The sequence below is a fragment of the Hippocampus guttulatus genome, chromosome 2 (assembly GCF_054856545.1).
Source record: "Hippocampus guttulatus isolate MCC_2025c chromosome 2, RoL_Hgut_1.0, whole genome shotgun sequence".
NCBI classification, from domain to species: Eukaryota; Metazoa; Chordata; class Actinopteri; order Syngnathiformes; family Syngnathidae; genus Hippocampus; species Hippocampus guttulatus.
The window spans coordinates 35,370,693-35,386,399 of NC_141262.1; the positions used below are offsets into that span (position 1 = coordinate 35,370,693).

Here is a 15,707-nt window from a genome sequence, read left to right on the forward strand (position 1 = left end):
AACAACAGTGAAATTTTTTTTGTCACAACAGCTCTTTTTATGGACTCAAAACAGAGCAATATAACATTATAAAGTGCACATCTAAGTAAGTAAACTAGTACTCCGCCTATAGTGGATTTAAGCCATGGTTGCATACTTCGTTTTTTCTCAAGTTTGCTTTGAACACAGCAGTCAGGCTATGTTGATTCTGTTGGTCCTTCTTGCGCGGAAGTCTCTCTACGGTTTTGTGTAGACATCATTTCGGATGACTACACTTGGTTCGATGACAACACTGGAGACGTTTTATTTTCGCTAGGTCGCTACCACTGCACCGCTGAACTTCACCGTCACTGTCAGACGAACACGGAGAAGCTCCACCCGCTTTATTTATATGGCCACGGAACACTGTAACCTTCCACACAAAATAGTTCCAAACAAGTAACAATCGCGTCGGTGGCATACATCGTATTCGACAGGGATACCTGCTCTTTATTCACCAGAAGCTCATCAACCTAGTCTATTTGTCTCCCGAAACGGTGTCTTCTCCCGCTTGATGTACCTTAGCCTTCTCCGCTACGTACAATCTCTGTACACAGCTTGTAATGGAGGCTCTCGCTGGCAATCCATAGTGGAGTCGTTCGATGCAATGCGAATGATTTCAGCTTGAGTCTAACTGTGGACAATGTTGACAGGCTTGCATGCAGTAGCCATACATTTAGCTATGGCTTCAGCAAATTTGTTCTTCGTCGTGTCATCCATTTTCTTCGCTTTGAAATGATCCATAGCTGTCTGTCTGAGACGAGGGGGCGGAGTACTCACGTCAGCTGTGTGCTTGGCCATTAGGTGGTATTTCCGACTCGACGTGCTGTGATGATGGCTCAGTTTACGACTGCAAAACATACAGGTAACTTTGGTCTTGTCAGTGGAACAATCTGGCAACTTTTTAAAAGTAAACTTTGCATTCATAAACTCTTTAAGTATCCGTTTTCGGTGTCTCGCGCTGCCATGGCTGGCAAAACAAACGTGTGTGGACCTGTGCAGCACTTGTTGTTTTGTTTCTGGTTTATTTATAGAGCAACGTAACATCCGCGTTAATCTCGCGAGAAAAAAATTAGCTTTAATGGATACAAATCAGTTTGTTGTTTTTTTTTTTAGCATAGAATTTTGATGCCATATCGCCCACTGCTCATGGTCCCATGTAGTGAATCTGAGTTCTTGAATTTCAAGCAAGAGGCCTTAAAAAGTCATATTAAATTTGTCTTCCTTCAATAGCACAGACACTGCCTGTCACTTGACCACTTAAGTCTGCGATTTGGTTTGTTTGTGTTATTGCTCAAGCATGCAGGAAACACGTTTCGGTTTCCTGTATGTGATTGTTGGTACGAGACATTGATCAGACTGTTTTTTTTAGTTTTTTTTTTTTTTCGCTGCCTGCAAGAGGAAATATGAAACTGCATGCCAGGATCAAGGTGCTTGTATGTAGAGCTCTAATTTTACTTTCTGAATATTTTATACCAATTTCCTACAGGTGCTCCATCAATAATGTTATGTGTACAGTATATATTTAGGATTGATGATATCTCATTTTAAGTTGTGCTTTTGATGAAGTCTTCAAAACCACACTGTTTTATTAGTTCGTGAAAAATGTACACTGGAAAAAAAAAGATGTCTCAGAACTAGTTTTATTCATTTTTTTTTCCATTAATTTTCGGTGTTTCTGAAATTCTCATAAAAATTATTTTGTCTGAAATTTTGAATGTTTGAAGGGCACTTCCAGTTCCCAAGTGTCTTAAAAAGGTTTCTGGTGCAGACCTCTATGAAAACAAGGTTGTGCTCATTTGTGTTCTCATAAGACTAGGCGCAGTATTTCATCACCAAGGTGCCAATTTACACAAGTGGATTCGTGGGCGGATTTGTCCGTGTGGTGCATGTTGTGGAAACATCATCAAACAAGAAATTTATTTTCGCACTTATGCCAGTGATCAGAAGCTAACATTGATAATGCTGTTAGCTATAATCTATGCTAACTCCGCAGCTCGACTTGCCTTTTATCTTTGATGTGATAGTGTTTATGTATAGACCTGCCATCGCTTGAAAATAGTGCATCTTATGCCATCTGAGCTGCCAAGTCATGGCGGGTGTTACAATGGTGCCGTCAAATGCTTGCGTCTTGTCCGAGATATGAGCCGTCATTTGATAGTTTAGCAGTTGCGCAGTTAGGGGAGAATCCCCCCCCTTAAAAAAAAAGAGGCTTCAAGCTGTTTATCGCCATTCTTAGTTACCGGTAAGTTAACTCATACTAAACATAAAACAAAGACAATTACACATTGGGTGTATAAACTACTGTATAGCTTTGACTGAGTAAAGTCCATTTTGTTAACATAATGTTAGCAAACAACGGGCTAACAAATAGCATCAGTGTCCTCGTGTAACTCTTCAAGCAACAGATATTGGAAAAAAATGGTGGAATAACACATGTAGACGGATAATATAACATTAATCATATGTTTATTCTTTATCCTCTGTGAAGAACGACTAATTCTATACGTGTAACATAGTCCCCCCGCGCATTGGAGAGAACAAAACAATGTCCATCAAATTGTAGCCCAAAAATATGGCCTTTCGATTTTTTGCAATAATATTTTATAAAGAACAATATTGTCGGGAGATTTTACCTATTTATTTATAGTATTTATTTTAGTGGGGGAGGCTGTAGTAGGATTCCTAACATGTTCATGCATTTCAATGTGGAAAGATGATTTGAGATGCAAGTGTTTTGCATTACCATTATGGTCATGAAATTGATAAAACGCACACCCATTTTCACAAATTGGTGGCTCAGAAGAGACGGTTGTTTAATTTCAGGAAGAAAATTATTTTTACACGATACTGTTAAAAAGTCAATTTTGCATAACATGCCTCCCTTAGGATTCCTGGGCCCTCTACCCTCTACTAATTTCAGTTCAGCATAGAACTGCATTGATGCCGTCTTAGATCTTCAAGTTCAAGCCGCAATTTCACGAGTTTTAGGTTGGAATATTTGGCTTGCATAAGCCCACTGCAGTAACTGTGGTGGAGGGGTGCTACTCGCAGGTTTGCAGACAAACAGGATGTGCATAATTTATTTATTTATTTTGTGGTTACACAATGTAAACACATGAAAGCTTTGGCCTCAGAATTTGCAGCACTTACACCAAGACGCCATGCAGAAGGATTGATGTCATATTCTTGTTATAATCTGACTTTTTCCATCCCTGTGCAAATCATTCCTTGCAAATGTCATTTAGGAGATCAGAAGTCTGTCGTCATAGAGACTTGTAGGCCTACATCAGGCGACCGTGGGAATGTACCGAATCCCACAATGACTTGACATTGATGTCGCTATGACTGCACTTTCCATCTTGGTTCAGGTGGGTAGCCTGACGAGTGGATCTACTCTTTATGGCGACAGCGTTCCTCCTCCTACAGGAGCGACACGTCAGTACTTTCTCCCACATTGATTTCTTAGACACTCGTGTGTGTGTAGAAGGAACAGTCGTCTTTACACCTCTCTTTGATTTCAAATCCTCATTCCAATAATTTCAACACAACTTATTTTGAGATTGCATTTATTAAGGTGTAGGTTCAAGTACACACAACCAACCAGAGTTTTAAATATCAATAAATACGACTCTTTTTACAGAAGTGTACATGTCACTTTCACATAGAATCAAGTCTGGTATGACCTCCCAAGTTGTAAAATTGACATCTACACGATACTTCAACTCCGCCCCCCCCTGGACAAAATGATGGCATTTTATTCCAGGGAGTGAAAAAGGCACTCCAGTTTCATCCTTGATTTGAAATAAACCAGCAGTCATATCTTAATAGTACAGTTATATGGCTATAAATAGAGTAGGGAAAAAAAAATCTACCAAATACGGTATGTCAGTCAAAACTTTGGAATCTCGTCAAGAAAATTGGCTGCTTTGTGACCGCTGGAGTCGATCCTCTGTGTCACTGCGCTTCCTATCTACAGAGGTGGCCGTCGGTGACTTACAAGGAGGCCTCGTTGTTCAGAAGCTGAAGCAGCGACTCCATTTTGTCGAGAAAGTGGTTCAAAGGTTTTTTAGGCCAGCGCTTGCATGCACACTGACTGGAGTTAGTCAGTGGCTATCAAGAATGGGAAAACAAGCACATTTCAGCACCATTGTCATTTTTATCACAGTGATAAACACGCAGGGTAATACTCACATGATTGTCCTTCCACTCGTCAATTGTTATGTTCAAGTACTCCACAGCATCATCGACGTATTCGTGAGGGTCATCGCACTCCTTTCGGATTTTTCCGTCGAGTTCTTTCAAACAGCAGTCCAGTGCGGTAGTCATGCAGAGTCTCTGCGTGTGCGTGTGAGGGAGAAAAGATGATTTTAAGCTTCCTTTTGGTGGTGAGGTGTCAACACCCGCCGTGCTCACTTCCTGTACTAGACGACCTCGAGTGCGGTGCAGACAAAAGCTCTGCTAAATTAGACACTTTGATACAGGGGTAGAACCCAATGTGACCTTGTTCTCACTCCCAGCATCACAGACAATGCACACATTCACATATGCTTGACATGACTTCATCATTCCCAAGAATCCAACATTACCTTTACGTTTGTGGGAGCATAGAAAGTTGAGTTGGAAGGCTGTGTGGACAGAAATAAATGTCGTCATTAATAGGTCAGACTTGATCTGAAGAGCACACGGGTAACAAGACTCACGCATTTGACGTGTTTGCGCATCAAGGGAATCTTGCAGTCACTCAAAGGCAGAGAATTTGCCAGAAGGTTTGCGGAGATGACGCAAATCCAAAAGAAAGTCATCAGGATGTTCTCCATGGTGGCCTTGAAGGATGCGTGGAGGTGAAAGGCAGTTGGGGTTGTGCCATGGGCCCCCCTGGTTTGAGTTTAATTTATATAGCTGCAGGGCTGGAAAGGGTGGGCTGAATAGGTATCAGCCAAATGCATTCATTGTTTTTTTTTTCTTTTTTTTTCCTATAGTCTTGGGATTTTTTGTCATGAAACTTATACAAGGAAAAAAATCCCCCATGTGGCCTCCCTCTTGCAATGTCGTGTGAAAGTAGGTTGGTTGTCCTTAGTTTGTGATGTACAAACGTTTTTCTTATTAATCACACGCCACTTACTGAACAGGGAAAATGAGACTACAGCTGCAATAATGCAGAGGTGGAAAAAAAAAATCAAATTCTTGCAAGAATAAATTGGTCATAATGCAAGTGGAAAAAAAGTAATAATTATATGAGAATGAAGAGAAAAACTCAGAATAAAGTTGGAATGGTGTAAGAGAAAATTGTCACCCTCTGAGACGAGTAATAGTACAAGAAAATAAATCGTAATCTGAAAGTCAAGTTAAAATAATCCAAGAGCGCAATTGTATTCCAAGAAAATCCTAATATTCCAAGAAGTCATATCTCTACGAGAATTGAATCATAACACAAGTATAGTCCTATGAGAATAGTTATAATAAAAGAAATACATTGCAAATTTAGCAGACTTAAGTAAGAATAAAAAATAAGAATTATCTTGCAGTTTAGGATGGATGGTTTAGGAAGATGTAATAAATCAAGTGAAGTCGTAATCTCATGAGACTAAAGTGGCAATGGACAAAGGAAAAAACTCAACTGTGTTTCAAACAGCCATCGCTGCATACAAAGTGCTGTACATGGAGCATTTAACATATACAATAAACAGTAAAAAAAAATCGGTAATAAAGACGGTAGAAAGCACCAAACAGTAAAACCAAGAACAAATCTAAGTCATGCTGAGTCGAATGCCAAAGAATACAAGTGAGTTTTGAGGAGGGTTTTGAAGATGGGCAGCGAGGAGGCTTGCTGAATGTTCAGTGGGAGGTCATTCCAGAGAGAGAAAAAAGTTGGAATCCGACGAGAAAAAAGTTGTAGTTTTACAAGTGGAAAGTCATAATGTTGCAATTTTCCAAGAAGAAAGTTAAAATGCAAAAAAGACGTAATTTTACAAGAATGCCATCAAAAAAGAAGAAACATTAACTTTATGAAAACAGAGGTGGAGTAAGAAAAAAAAAGAAAAGAAAACCTTTATTAGTCTCGCAATGGAGAAATTCCCAATTCACAGCAGCAAAGTTATGAAAGGAAGAAGTAGAACAACAAAATATAGGAGCTGCTGGAAAGGCAGCCACTCTCGCGGCGCCATTTTGAAGTCAAAAATAACAAAAACAACACAACACATAGGACACAGACAGTCGTGCAATCTTCACCCCTTTTCTGCATACACTTTGTTGTCTGAAGCAGTTCTAGATGAAAGAGGAGAGGATCAAAGTGTCCTTTCACCAGTGGATCAGAGACGTCGTGCTGAAAATGTGCACACGTCGGGTCCAAGCTAAGTTTTGAAAGCAAACACGAAGCTGTAGCGTCCATTGACGAAAAGAGATGAGTTCACTTCTCCCGTCCCACGTAATCCGCTTCAAACTCCAAGCCGCGACGCCCAGTTCCAAATCCGCATCGACGCTCCGCGCTAACGCTCCTTTCTTCTCATCGTCGGCTCCTCAAGACTTACATCCATCCAGCCGCAGACCGTTCAACAGCACCGATCTCTCCGCTGAACAAAGCGGGGCTGTGAAAAATGCTGCCCATAACAGGCGCAAGACACAAGCGCCCCGGCTGTCCAGCAACGACAGTCAAATGGCGCCGACATTCCTCCCAGTCAAAAACAGTGCCGGTATACCCATGCTGCCGAGAAGGCGCAACCACCGAGCACAGAGTCTCCTCCTTGATGAATGTCGTGGCCAAAAAATGCTGAAAAAAGTCCACATCAGGTCCACACGACGTGACAAAACAAACACAAAAACAACAAAAAAAGCAAGGCTCATGAGAGCACTTGCTGACGGCTGCCTACTCGGGCGCCATCTTGACTTCAAAGATGTATTACATCTATTACAAGAAAAAACAATGTCATCATCAATCATATCTATTACTTGGCAAACTTTCTGAAACAGTAGTGGTAATACAAAAAAAAAGTCTGCTCTTGCAAGAATAATCTGGTAGTACAAGAGAATTTGTTTTGAAAAAATAAAGTAGGTTTAATACAAAAAAAAAATGCATTTTTACACAAATGAAGCCAAGAGTAAAAAAGAAAAATGTACACTAATTTTTTGAGAAGAATAGTGTCCATTTATATTTAAGAACAAGGTGCCACTGAAGTGAACATTGTATTGGAAGAGTTGTTCGGCCATGTTTTCATCACTTGCGCGCACGTGATTGTGTTAGAAGTTGAACTACACGATTAAATACACCCAGTGATTTTTATAATCTTCAAAAAAGCAGATGAGGGAAAGATCCAATTGTCTCTGATCTCCATTCGTGCGAAAGTAAATGTAAAAGGTGGTTGTGTTTGATGGCTTTGCGTCACTGACAGAGGGCAGGGATTTCCCCATTTGCAAGTGAAAGTAAGTAGCAAGAGTGATGTGTGGAGGGTGGGCTAGTCATCAGCGGTGACATCTCGTAATGACCATAGAGTGACGACCTGAACTTATTGGGCCGAAATGTTTTCGATCGTACACTGCTAGTTTCATGTTGGGTCATCATCAAGCGCTTAAGGTTTCCACAAACATTTCCACATAAAGGTCCACTCAGCCACCTACTCTCCAAACACTTTGGCTGAAAAGACCGGACGTCTGCCGACGACTCAAAGAAAGAACGTAAAACTTTTGGAATGTGTGTGTGTGGTCATAGGCACAACTCAAACAGTGAACTGAAATCTCAAGAAGGCTGGAAAAAGAAGCGTATTGAAACCGGCTTTGATGTGTTGACCAAAAGTTTTCCCTCGCTACCTTGCAGTTCGGTTACTGTGGCTTCAGTCTCTCGCAAGGTTTTCATTTGCGACCATAATTTCATCTATTGCGGATTTACCTCGCTGTTTTGCGGGTTGTCTTGCGATTTTATTTCTTGATTTGTTCATTTATTTTGAGGGGAAATGTGTTTTACAAAAACTAAGACTACGAGCGTTACAGCTAATAGTGGCCACCGTTCCCTCATCGTGAGCGCGTTCAGAAATAGGCTCGGCGCGCTCTGTTTGTGACCAACAGGTGGCACTCTCGGGCTCCGCCTGCAGCTGCACACCTGTTGGTCATTGTGTCATTAGTTGTGACTTTAAAAGACTTGATGCCCGACCACTCAGTGTCGGGTCATTGTTGCTGTCACTATTGCTGTCATTGTTTCCTGTTGGTGATTCTGTTCCTGTTAGTTTTTTGCTTCTGCTGTGGGTTTTTGTTTGTTACTTTGGATTCTTGCTGTCTTCAGGTCTACGTTCTGGATTTAGTTTTCTCAGTGTTTGTTAAGACAATTTGTCAAATTCACCATGCTCCTCCCTCCTGCCTGCTTTTTGGGGTACTCCACCACCACCGTTCATGACAGTTTGACTCAGACTCAGACCATTCGGAAACTCACAGCGTTGTCCAAATGTACTGTTCGGCTATCCAAAGTGCCCCAAAAACAGTACTGCATCTCGGTGCGTCAGGTAGATCAAGAAATGCAAACAATCCCATGGTAGGATCAGGACGGGTCTGAAAATGGTCGGCACTGAACGAGTTAAGTGATCCAGAAGAAAATTGTGGTCAGTTAGTAGGCAGTGGAAATGGAAATGGAATGTACGACTTGGCTGCAACAAGCAGATGGTGCCGTTGATTCATTTCCACCAAGTTTGCTGGCTAAAGATGTCTCTGCGGAGTCGTGCCAGAGCTCAAACACTAAAACAGAAAATCTGAATTTCCTGTGAGATTGATCTTGACTCGCATCACCTTTACATTTCTAAAATCAGATTATGGTGTTTTTTTTTTTCTTTGAGTCATCCAAAATGTCGATGAAAAATAATTGAGATTATTAGACTATTATGATATATACATATATATATATATATATATATATATTAGAGCTGTCAGTTTAACGCATTTTTATTGGCATTAATTTAAATGAATTTTAACGAGATTAAATTTTTTCTCGCGAGATTAACGCGGCACACGTCACAGCGGATATTACGTTGCTCTATAAATAAACCAGAAACAAAACAACAAGCGCGCTGCATAGGTCCACACACGTTTGTTTTGCCAACCACGGCAGCGCGAGACACCGAAAACGGATATTTAAATGTTTATGAATGGAAAGTTTACTTTTAAAAAGTTGCCAGATTGCTCCACTGACAAGACCAAAGTTACCTGTATCATACAGGTATACGATGTATGCCACTGACGCGATTGTTACATGTTTGGAACAATTTTGTGTGGAAGGTTACAGTGTTCCGTGTCCATATAAATAAAGCGGGTGGAGCTTCTCTGTGTTCGTCTGACAGTGACGGTGAAGTTCAGCGGTGCAGTGGTAGCGACCTAGCGAAAATAAAACGTCTCCAGTGTTGTCATCGAACCAAGTGTAGTCATCCGAAATGATGTCTACACAAAACCGTAGAGAGACTTCCGCGCAAGAAGGACCAACAGAATCAACATAGCCTGATTGCTGTGTTCAAAGCAAACTTGAGAAAAACGAAGTATGCAACCATGGCTTAAATCCACTATAGGCTGAGTACGAGTTTACCTTAGATGTGCACTTTATAATGTTATATTGCTCTGTTTTGATTCCATAAAAAGAGCTGTTAAAGCAGCTGTTGTGTGACAAAATATTTTTTTGACTGTTGTTGATGGACAGTAATATTGTGTGAGAGATTATGTGTGAATAACTGCTCCAAGTGAAAATGTCCATGTAAAATTGAAAATCGAAATTGTTATTTCAGTAAATATTTGCATTTTGCACATAGAAAACTGATTCATGATTCCATGTTGATGAGAGCATTAAAATGGGGAAAAATAAAACAAAAAATATAAAAGGAAATTCAGAAACGATACAAAATGTGCGAGTAATCACGATTAATTTTTAGTGAATTTGAGTTAATTATGACAGCATTTGCATTTTTAATTAGATTAAATATTTTAATCGTTTGACAGCTCTAATATATATATATATATATATATATATATATATATATGTATATATTGCACAATAGCTGATTGAAGGGAATTTAATCAGTTGCTAAAAGTTTTTCTACGTTTTGTGTAGATTCAGATGAATGAAAGCTGAATAATCCCGCGAGAACACAATGTTGGTTGCTGTTGTTTTTTGATCATATATTTTAGATTTTTTTTCCTTTTTTTTAATAACTAGGCACTTGTTTTTGCTTTGGCTCTATCGAAAGCATGTTAAAAAGTTTGATTTTGATGTACTGCCAAAAGCGTATTGCTGCCTATGGCATTTGCTTGCCAGAGGTCGAGCTGCACTGTGTTTGTTTACCAAGTTGACTTGGCTCGAACGCAACACACTTGCACGTCCTTTCCTATAAGAATACCTTTTTACGATTGATTGACAAATAAAAGTAATAGTAGCATTGAACGATGAGAATTTGTTTCAAGAAAAAGGTTTTTCAGACTGTCAGAGATGTTCTCGGACAAAGTTAAAGAAATGACTCGGCACACAGGAAAATTGTCTTCAATATCGGCGGGAGCGGATCTCTGAGAGCGAACGACGGTTAGTTGCTCCGCGATCACACTCGAGCTCCCTTCCCGCCAGTTCAGACTTTTATTGTAACATACAAGGAAAACACTGCCCCCGATATTTGCATACCGCACCCACGGTCCGGCCCCTCGGTAGTGATGGGTTACCTGTGTTAAACATTGAACCACCAGTACATTGGCGCCTTTTCTGGCTGGTCTACATCGAATTGGCATGTTGTAGACTTTGCGGATGGCCAATGTCGTCTGGGCGCGACGGGTGTTCTCAACTCGTCTTTTGTTGTTCAACCGCTGTTCCCGAACTATTCATTCCCCTTTTGTGACCGAGTTTCGCCCTCTCCCCCGTGATCGCCCACCTGTATTGACGTGCTAATTGTGGACTTCAACAGCCCTCTGGCTTTGTGCACAGGAATTTGGGGGTGCTGGATACGCACCCAAACGTTTAGATGTGTCCAGATCAAATGAAACTTTAAACATGATACAATTTTGCTCATAGATTCCTCTAACACAGACATACAGCTGTCAGTGTGTGGTTTCAGCTGTGAAAAGGGTAATTCCACACAAGCCATTTGTGCTGTCATATTTTTTTCTGTTTGTTTTTTTAATATATGGTTTACAAACCATTGATCCATTGCACCTTCAAACTGCAGTCCTGGTTGAATGTGTCGAAGAACATCTTTTCTCACAGGTGTGAAGTTAACCCCGGAAAAATCGAAGTGGTGTTGAAATCCCCAGGCCGTGTAACCACGTGACATGCTCAGCGGCGACATCTGCTTGCAGGCTTTTGTGCAGCTGTCATTGTGTCAGCTAGTTTATTTATTTTATTTTTTTTGAGGGTCGTAAATCATGTCCTTGTTGATAATCACAGGCACTTTTGAAAATCACAATGCTCACTAGTAGACACCATTTTCATTATGCTTGAATATATGCTGTGTGATGTGATGAAGCTTGTCAAAATGACCTTTTTATATTATTAAAAAAATTACAATAAAATTAAAAGTGCTGAAATTAACTTTAGCTTAACAATATGCAATTACGTTAAATCACGACCTTGATGAAGTAACTTTCCTACAATGGTCGTTGTCGCAACGACCAGTGATCCAAAATGTAGCACTTTTCATTCAATGTAATTTATATATATATATATATATATATATATATACACATATACAGTCAAACCTCAGTTTTCGAACGTCTCTGTTCTCGAACAAAAATTTCGAGTTTTTTATGACTCGGATTACGACCGAAATTCGGTTCTCGACCAAACTGAGCGCACTTGAATGTGCCACTCGACTTCTCTCGACTTTCTTACACGAGGAAGTGACGCTTCCGTTGTGAGCAGACGTGTTCAATAAAGATTTTTTTTTTTTAAAAGAAAGAGCGTCCATTGTGAGCAGACGTGTTCAATAAAGATTCTTTTTTAAAAACGCGTTTGTTGAGATCGGCGCATTTTGGACTGTTGTTTCTGCATGGCACCAAAGAAAGCAAGTGGAAGTAGTAAAGCTGCTGAAAAAAGAGGAAAAGAGTGCGCAAAACTATTGAATTTAAGAAAGAATTGATAGTGAAATATGAATCAGGATTGCATGTGTGTGTTGGCTAAGGAGTTGGGCATGCCGAAATCAGCAGCATCCTAAAAAAGAAAGACCATCATGAAGTCAGTGATGTGGCTAAAGGATCTCGTGTGTTTTTAGCAAACAAAGGCCACAAATATTAGAGGAAGTGGAGAAACGTTTGCTTATTTTCATAGATGAGAAACAGCAAGCATGGGACAGTCTTAGCCAAGATACGATTTGTGGCAAAACAAGACAATTGTATGGAGATTTGATAAAAAAAAAAAAAAAAGGATCCAAGCAATGCTCCTGAATTGTTTGATTTTAAAGCAAGCAGAGGATGGTTCGAAATGTTTAGGAAAAGAAGTGATTCATCATGGGGAGACAGCCAGTTGTTTGTTTGTTTATTGAACATAAAACATATATACAGTAATAATTTGACAGAAAATAAGGTAGATAAAAAAAGTAAAAAGAAAGAAATCAATCTTCATTCAACACAGTTATTATGTTCAAGGGAGTAGGAAGAAGTAAAAAACTTATCTAGTCCTACCCCGTTATGTGATCGTATCTAATAAATCATTTTTATATCAATCAGAAAAGAAAAAAGTAAGAAGAAAGAAGTCTCCATTAAGGCTCATACTTTACCCTTAACCGTTCAGACAAGGAAGCTGCCGAAAAGTTTAAAGTTGAGTTTGAAAATCTCATCAAGGCCGTGGAATGTCTTTTCTTCTTCGTGCTACCGCTATTTTTATTTTTCTTCTTCGTGACAGGGGTTCGCTTTGGCCTGGGGAGTCAAGTTCAGCATTCGCTTCAATGGTATCTGGCGCCATCTAGTGTCGCGAATGGGTATAATGTCGAGACCCCGAATATAAGACAACCCCCACTTTTTCAGTCTTATTTCAATGCAAAAAAACACCGTCTTATTTTCGGGCAAATACGGTACTTTAGGGTTTATAAATTCAAGGCGTAAAAGAATGCAATCTACAATTGTCATGAGAGAGAGAGAGAGATGTTCAATTTTTATGTTACAATGTCAATGTTTATGTTAAAATTGGTAAAAATAAAACATACAAAATGTTTGTTGTTACCTGCTCTGTTATAACAAGTGTATACAGTTTATGGTGTAAAATTGTTGAAACAATGCTTTTAAGAAGTTGTTTTCTAGACTTGGAACGGATTAAAAAAATTTACATTGATTCTAATGGGAAACATGGTTTTGGTTTTCGAACAATTCAGTTTTTGAACAGCCTTCTGGAATTTGTGGACACGTTTGGTTACACCTTCTTTGTGACAAGTCCATCATAAGCCGAGGACCTCCTCTCTTTATTTTAACAGATTTTAACTCATTTACACCCTTTGACGAATAAATACGTCAATTAGCGCATAGCCGCTCCCTCCCCATGACGTATTAATACGTCAATCACGTTTTTTCATGGGGGAGGGTGCAAGAGAGTCTGATGCAACTTCTCACCAAAGGATTAGGCTTGACGGCAATGTTAAATAGCAAAAAAATGGCCATCAGGTGGCAGTGGTGCAAAAATCCACCAGGATCACGCCGCAAAAGTAGTAGAAAGGGCGTATAGTGGAGGAGGGGCGTATGTGGATAGTGGATTGGAACATTAGCAACTAACAACGATGGAGAAAAGGAAACAACTAACTAAAAAGGATTGTTATTTTCGGTATAAAAGCGTCCTCGAAACAAAACAACAAAGGAGATGGTGTTTGTGTGGAAGAGAAGATGACGCTTCGGTCACGTAATCGAAAGCGGCACCCGTCAAACGAACGTCAGCCTGCGCAAGCATGGCGTGCTGCACGCGGCCCGCATAGCTCACGCCGAGTTTCGAGTTCATCTGATGAAGATGAACTTGCTCCACGTCAGGGACCATCGCTTGGCAGAGCATTTTGTGCCTCCCGTGGCGCACATCGCCCACAAATTGTCTCCCCGGCGACTTCCAGCGATGACGGCAAAGAGGCTGCGTTGCTTCGCATGGCCGACGCCGGGCACACGTCAGCGATTCGTTGGAATCGTCTCGTAAAGACGACGGCGAAAACGATGAATTGGAGAGCGATTTGGATCCCGATCTGTCGGACGAATACGTGCCTTCGGACATAACGGAAAGGAGCTGAGAGTCCTCGCCAGAGCCGCCGGAACGAGGAGGTAACCGCTGACTAGCTTGCAAGTTCCCATTCAAAACTTCATCACTTCTGATGCCTCCTCAGTCACTTTTATGTACCGCTACATTCCCCGCTATTCTATAAAGTTGCCAGTAACACTAATCATTTATGTACGGTTGATGCGTCTCGTAGATGTGGATGAAAATATGCGCCGTAAATGCGCTGACTTGCATGTCGCCATAGGTTTAAAAAAAAAAACAGGACACATTTGGTCCGCTCAGCTCTGCTAAAACCACTAGTGTTAAATTCATATTCCATTTCATTTCAAATTGGATGCTGAGCAACGTGGAATGAATGGTGTAAATAGCAGTGTGCGAGCATGTATGTGTGTGTGTGAGAGATGTTGAAATGTAAGTGGAAAGCAACAATAAAAAAAATAGAAAAATAAAAGTGTGGTAATTGTACATACTTCTATAAATTACAGATTGTCCAACCAGAAGCCAAAGGATGACGACTCCTCGCTTTGGTGGTGGAAAGAAAGGTAAATAAAATGATTGTACCTCACTCTGCAGCAAGATATATTTGCAACTTTTTATGTTTCTATAATTTATAGGTCGTGCATCTGGACGTGGTGGGATGAATCGATGTGGTGACAAACTGGATGGAAGCCAAAAACCATCTTCTCCACAGCTGCACTTTTGTTCATAGTTCAATAGTTTTGTTGTGTGCAAATAAATTATTTTGCCACAAAAACAATATTTGTAATGTTCTTTAACAGGAGGAACACATTATTGAGGTATTTGAGCTGCCACGACAGCAAAAAATAGTGTAAAACTTGAAATGCATGCTTTGACAAAAAGCTCATTTTCTCTGGATTTCTGCAGAAAATCTGCCTTTTCCATAAAACTTAACAGTTTTCTAATGCTGATTGCCAACGAACGGAGAAAGCTAGAAACAAACCTTTTTTTCTGCTGAAAGAAGAGAGTCTCGCCTTTCTTTTGACAGGTTGCATGTATATATAGCCATAGAACAGAAAATTCTGTGGGCCTTGCAAATCAGGATAAGGAAAACCTGCCATGTTCAGAGAATCCAGTGAGCCCTGCCGTGTCCAGTAAATACCCACAAGTACTATCATTTTTGTCAAAAAGAAGCTCCTCGACTCATTTCAGCTGTGCCTTGGTACCAAAATCCCAACAGATGGAGCCAAAGAAATACTGTTTTATCGTGTGACCTGTTCTGGTAATGTCGCCGGTGCAACCAAGTCAACCTCTTGCGTTTTTGCTGTCCCGCCTCCGTTATCCATTCTAAACAACAATAACCAAAGCGAGCAGGAATTCTGTCAAAATCATATTTTTCAAACCTTTTTCAAGCCATCATGAAAGAATCATCACATTTGTATGCAAGGCTCTCCAAAGTGAAAACAAGACACATCAATCATAAGTTAGTTTTTATTTTCTATAAATATTGATATAAATGTCAGTAAAAACAACCTTCGTTTTG

At 40.2% G+C, this 15,707-nt stretch overlaps 1 protein-coding gene across 1 annotated transcript; it reads right to left on the reverse strand.

Annotated features, from left to right (window-relative positions):
* Window positions 1-648: 648 nt before the first annotated feature.
* LOC147209849 (uncharacterized) lies at window positions 649-4,838 on the reverse strand. The gene is made up of 5 exons (XM_086132391.1): window positions 4,722-4,838; window positions 4,608-4,646; window positions 4,213-4,476; window positions 4,019-4,131; window positions 649-868 (listed from the first exon to the last, which is right to left on the reverse strand). The coding sequence occupies exons 1-5, from the start codon at window positions 4,836-4,838 to the stop codon at window positions 649-651; spliced, it is 753 nt and encodes a 250-aa protein (XP_085988517.1).
* Between the last annotated feature and the right edge of the window lie 10,869 nt (window positions 4,839-15,707).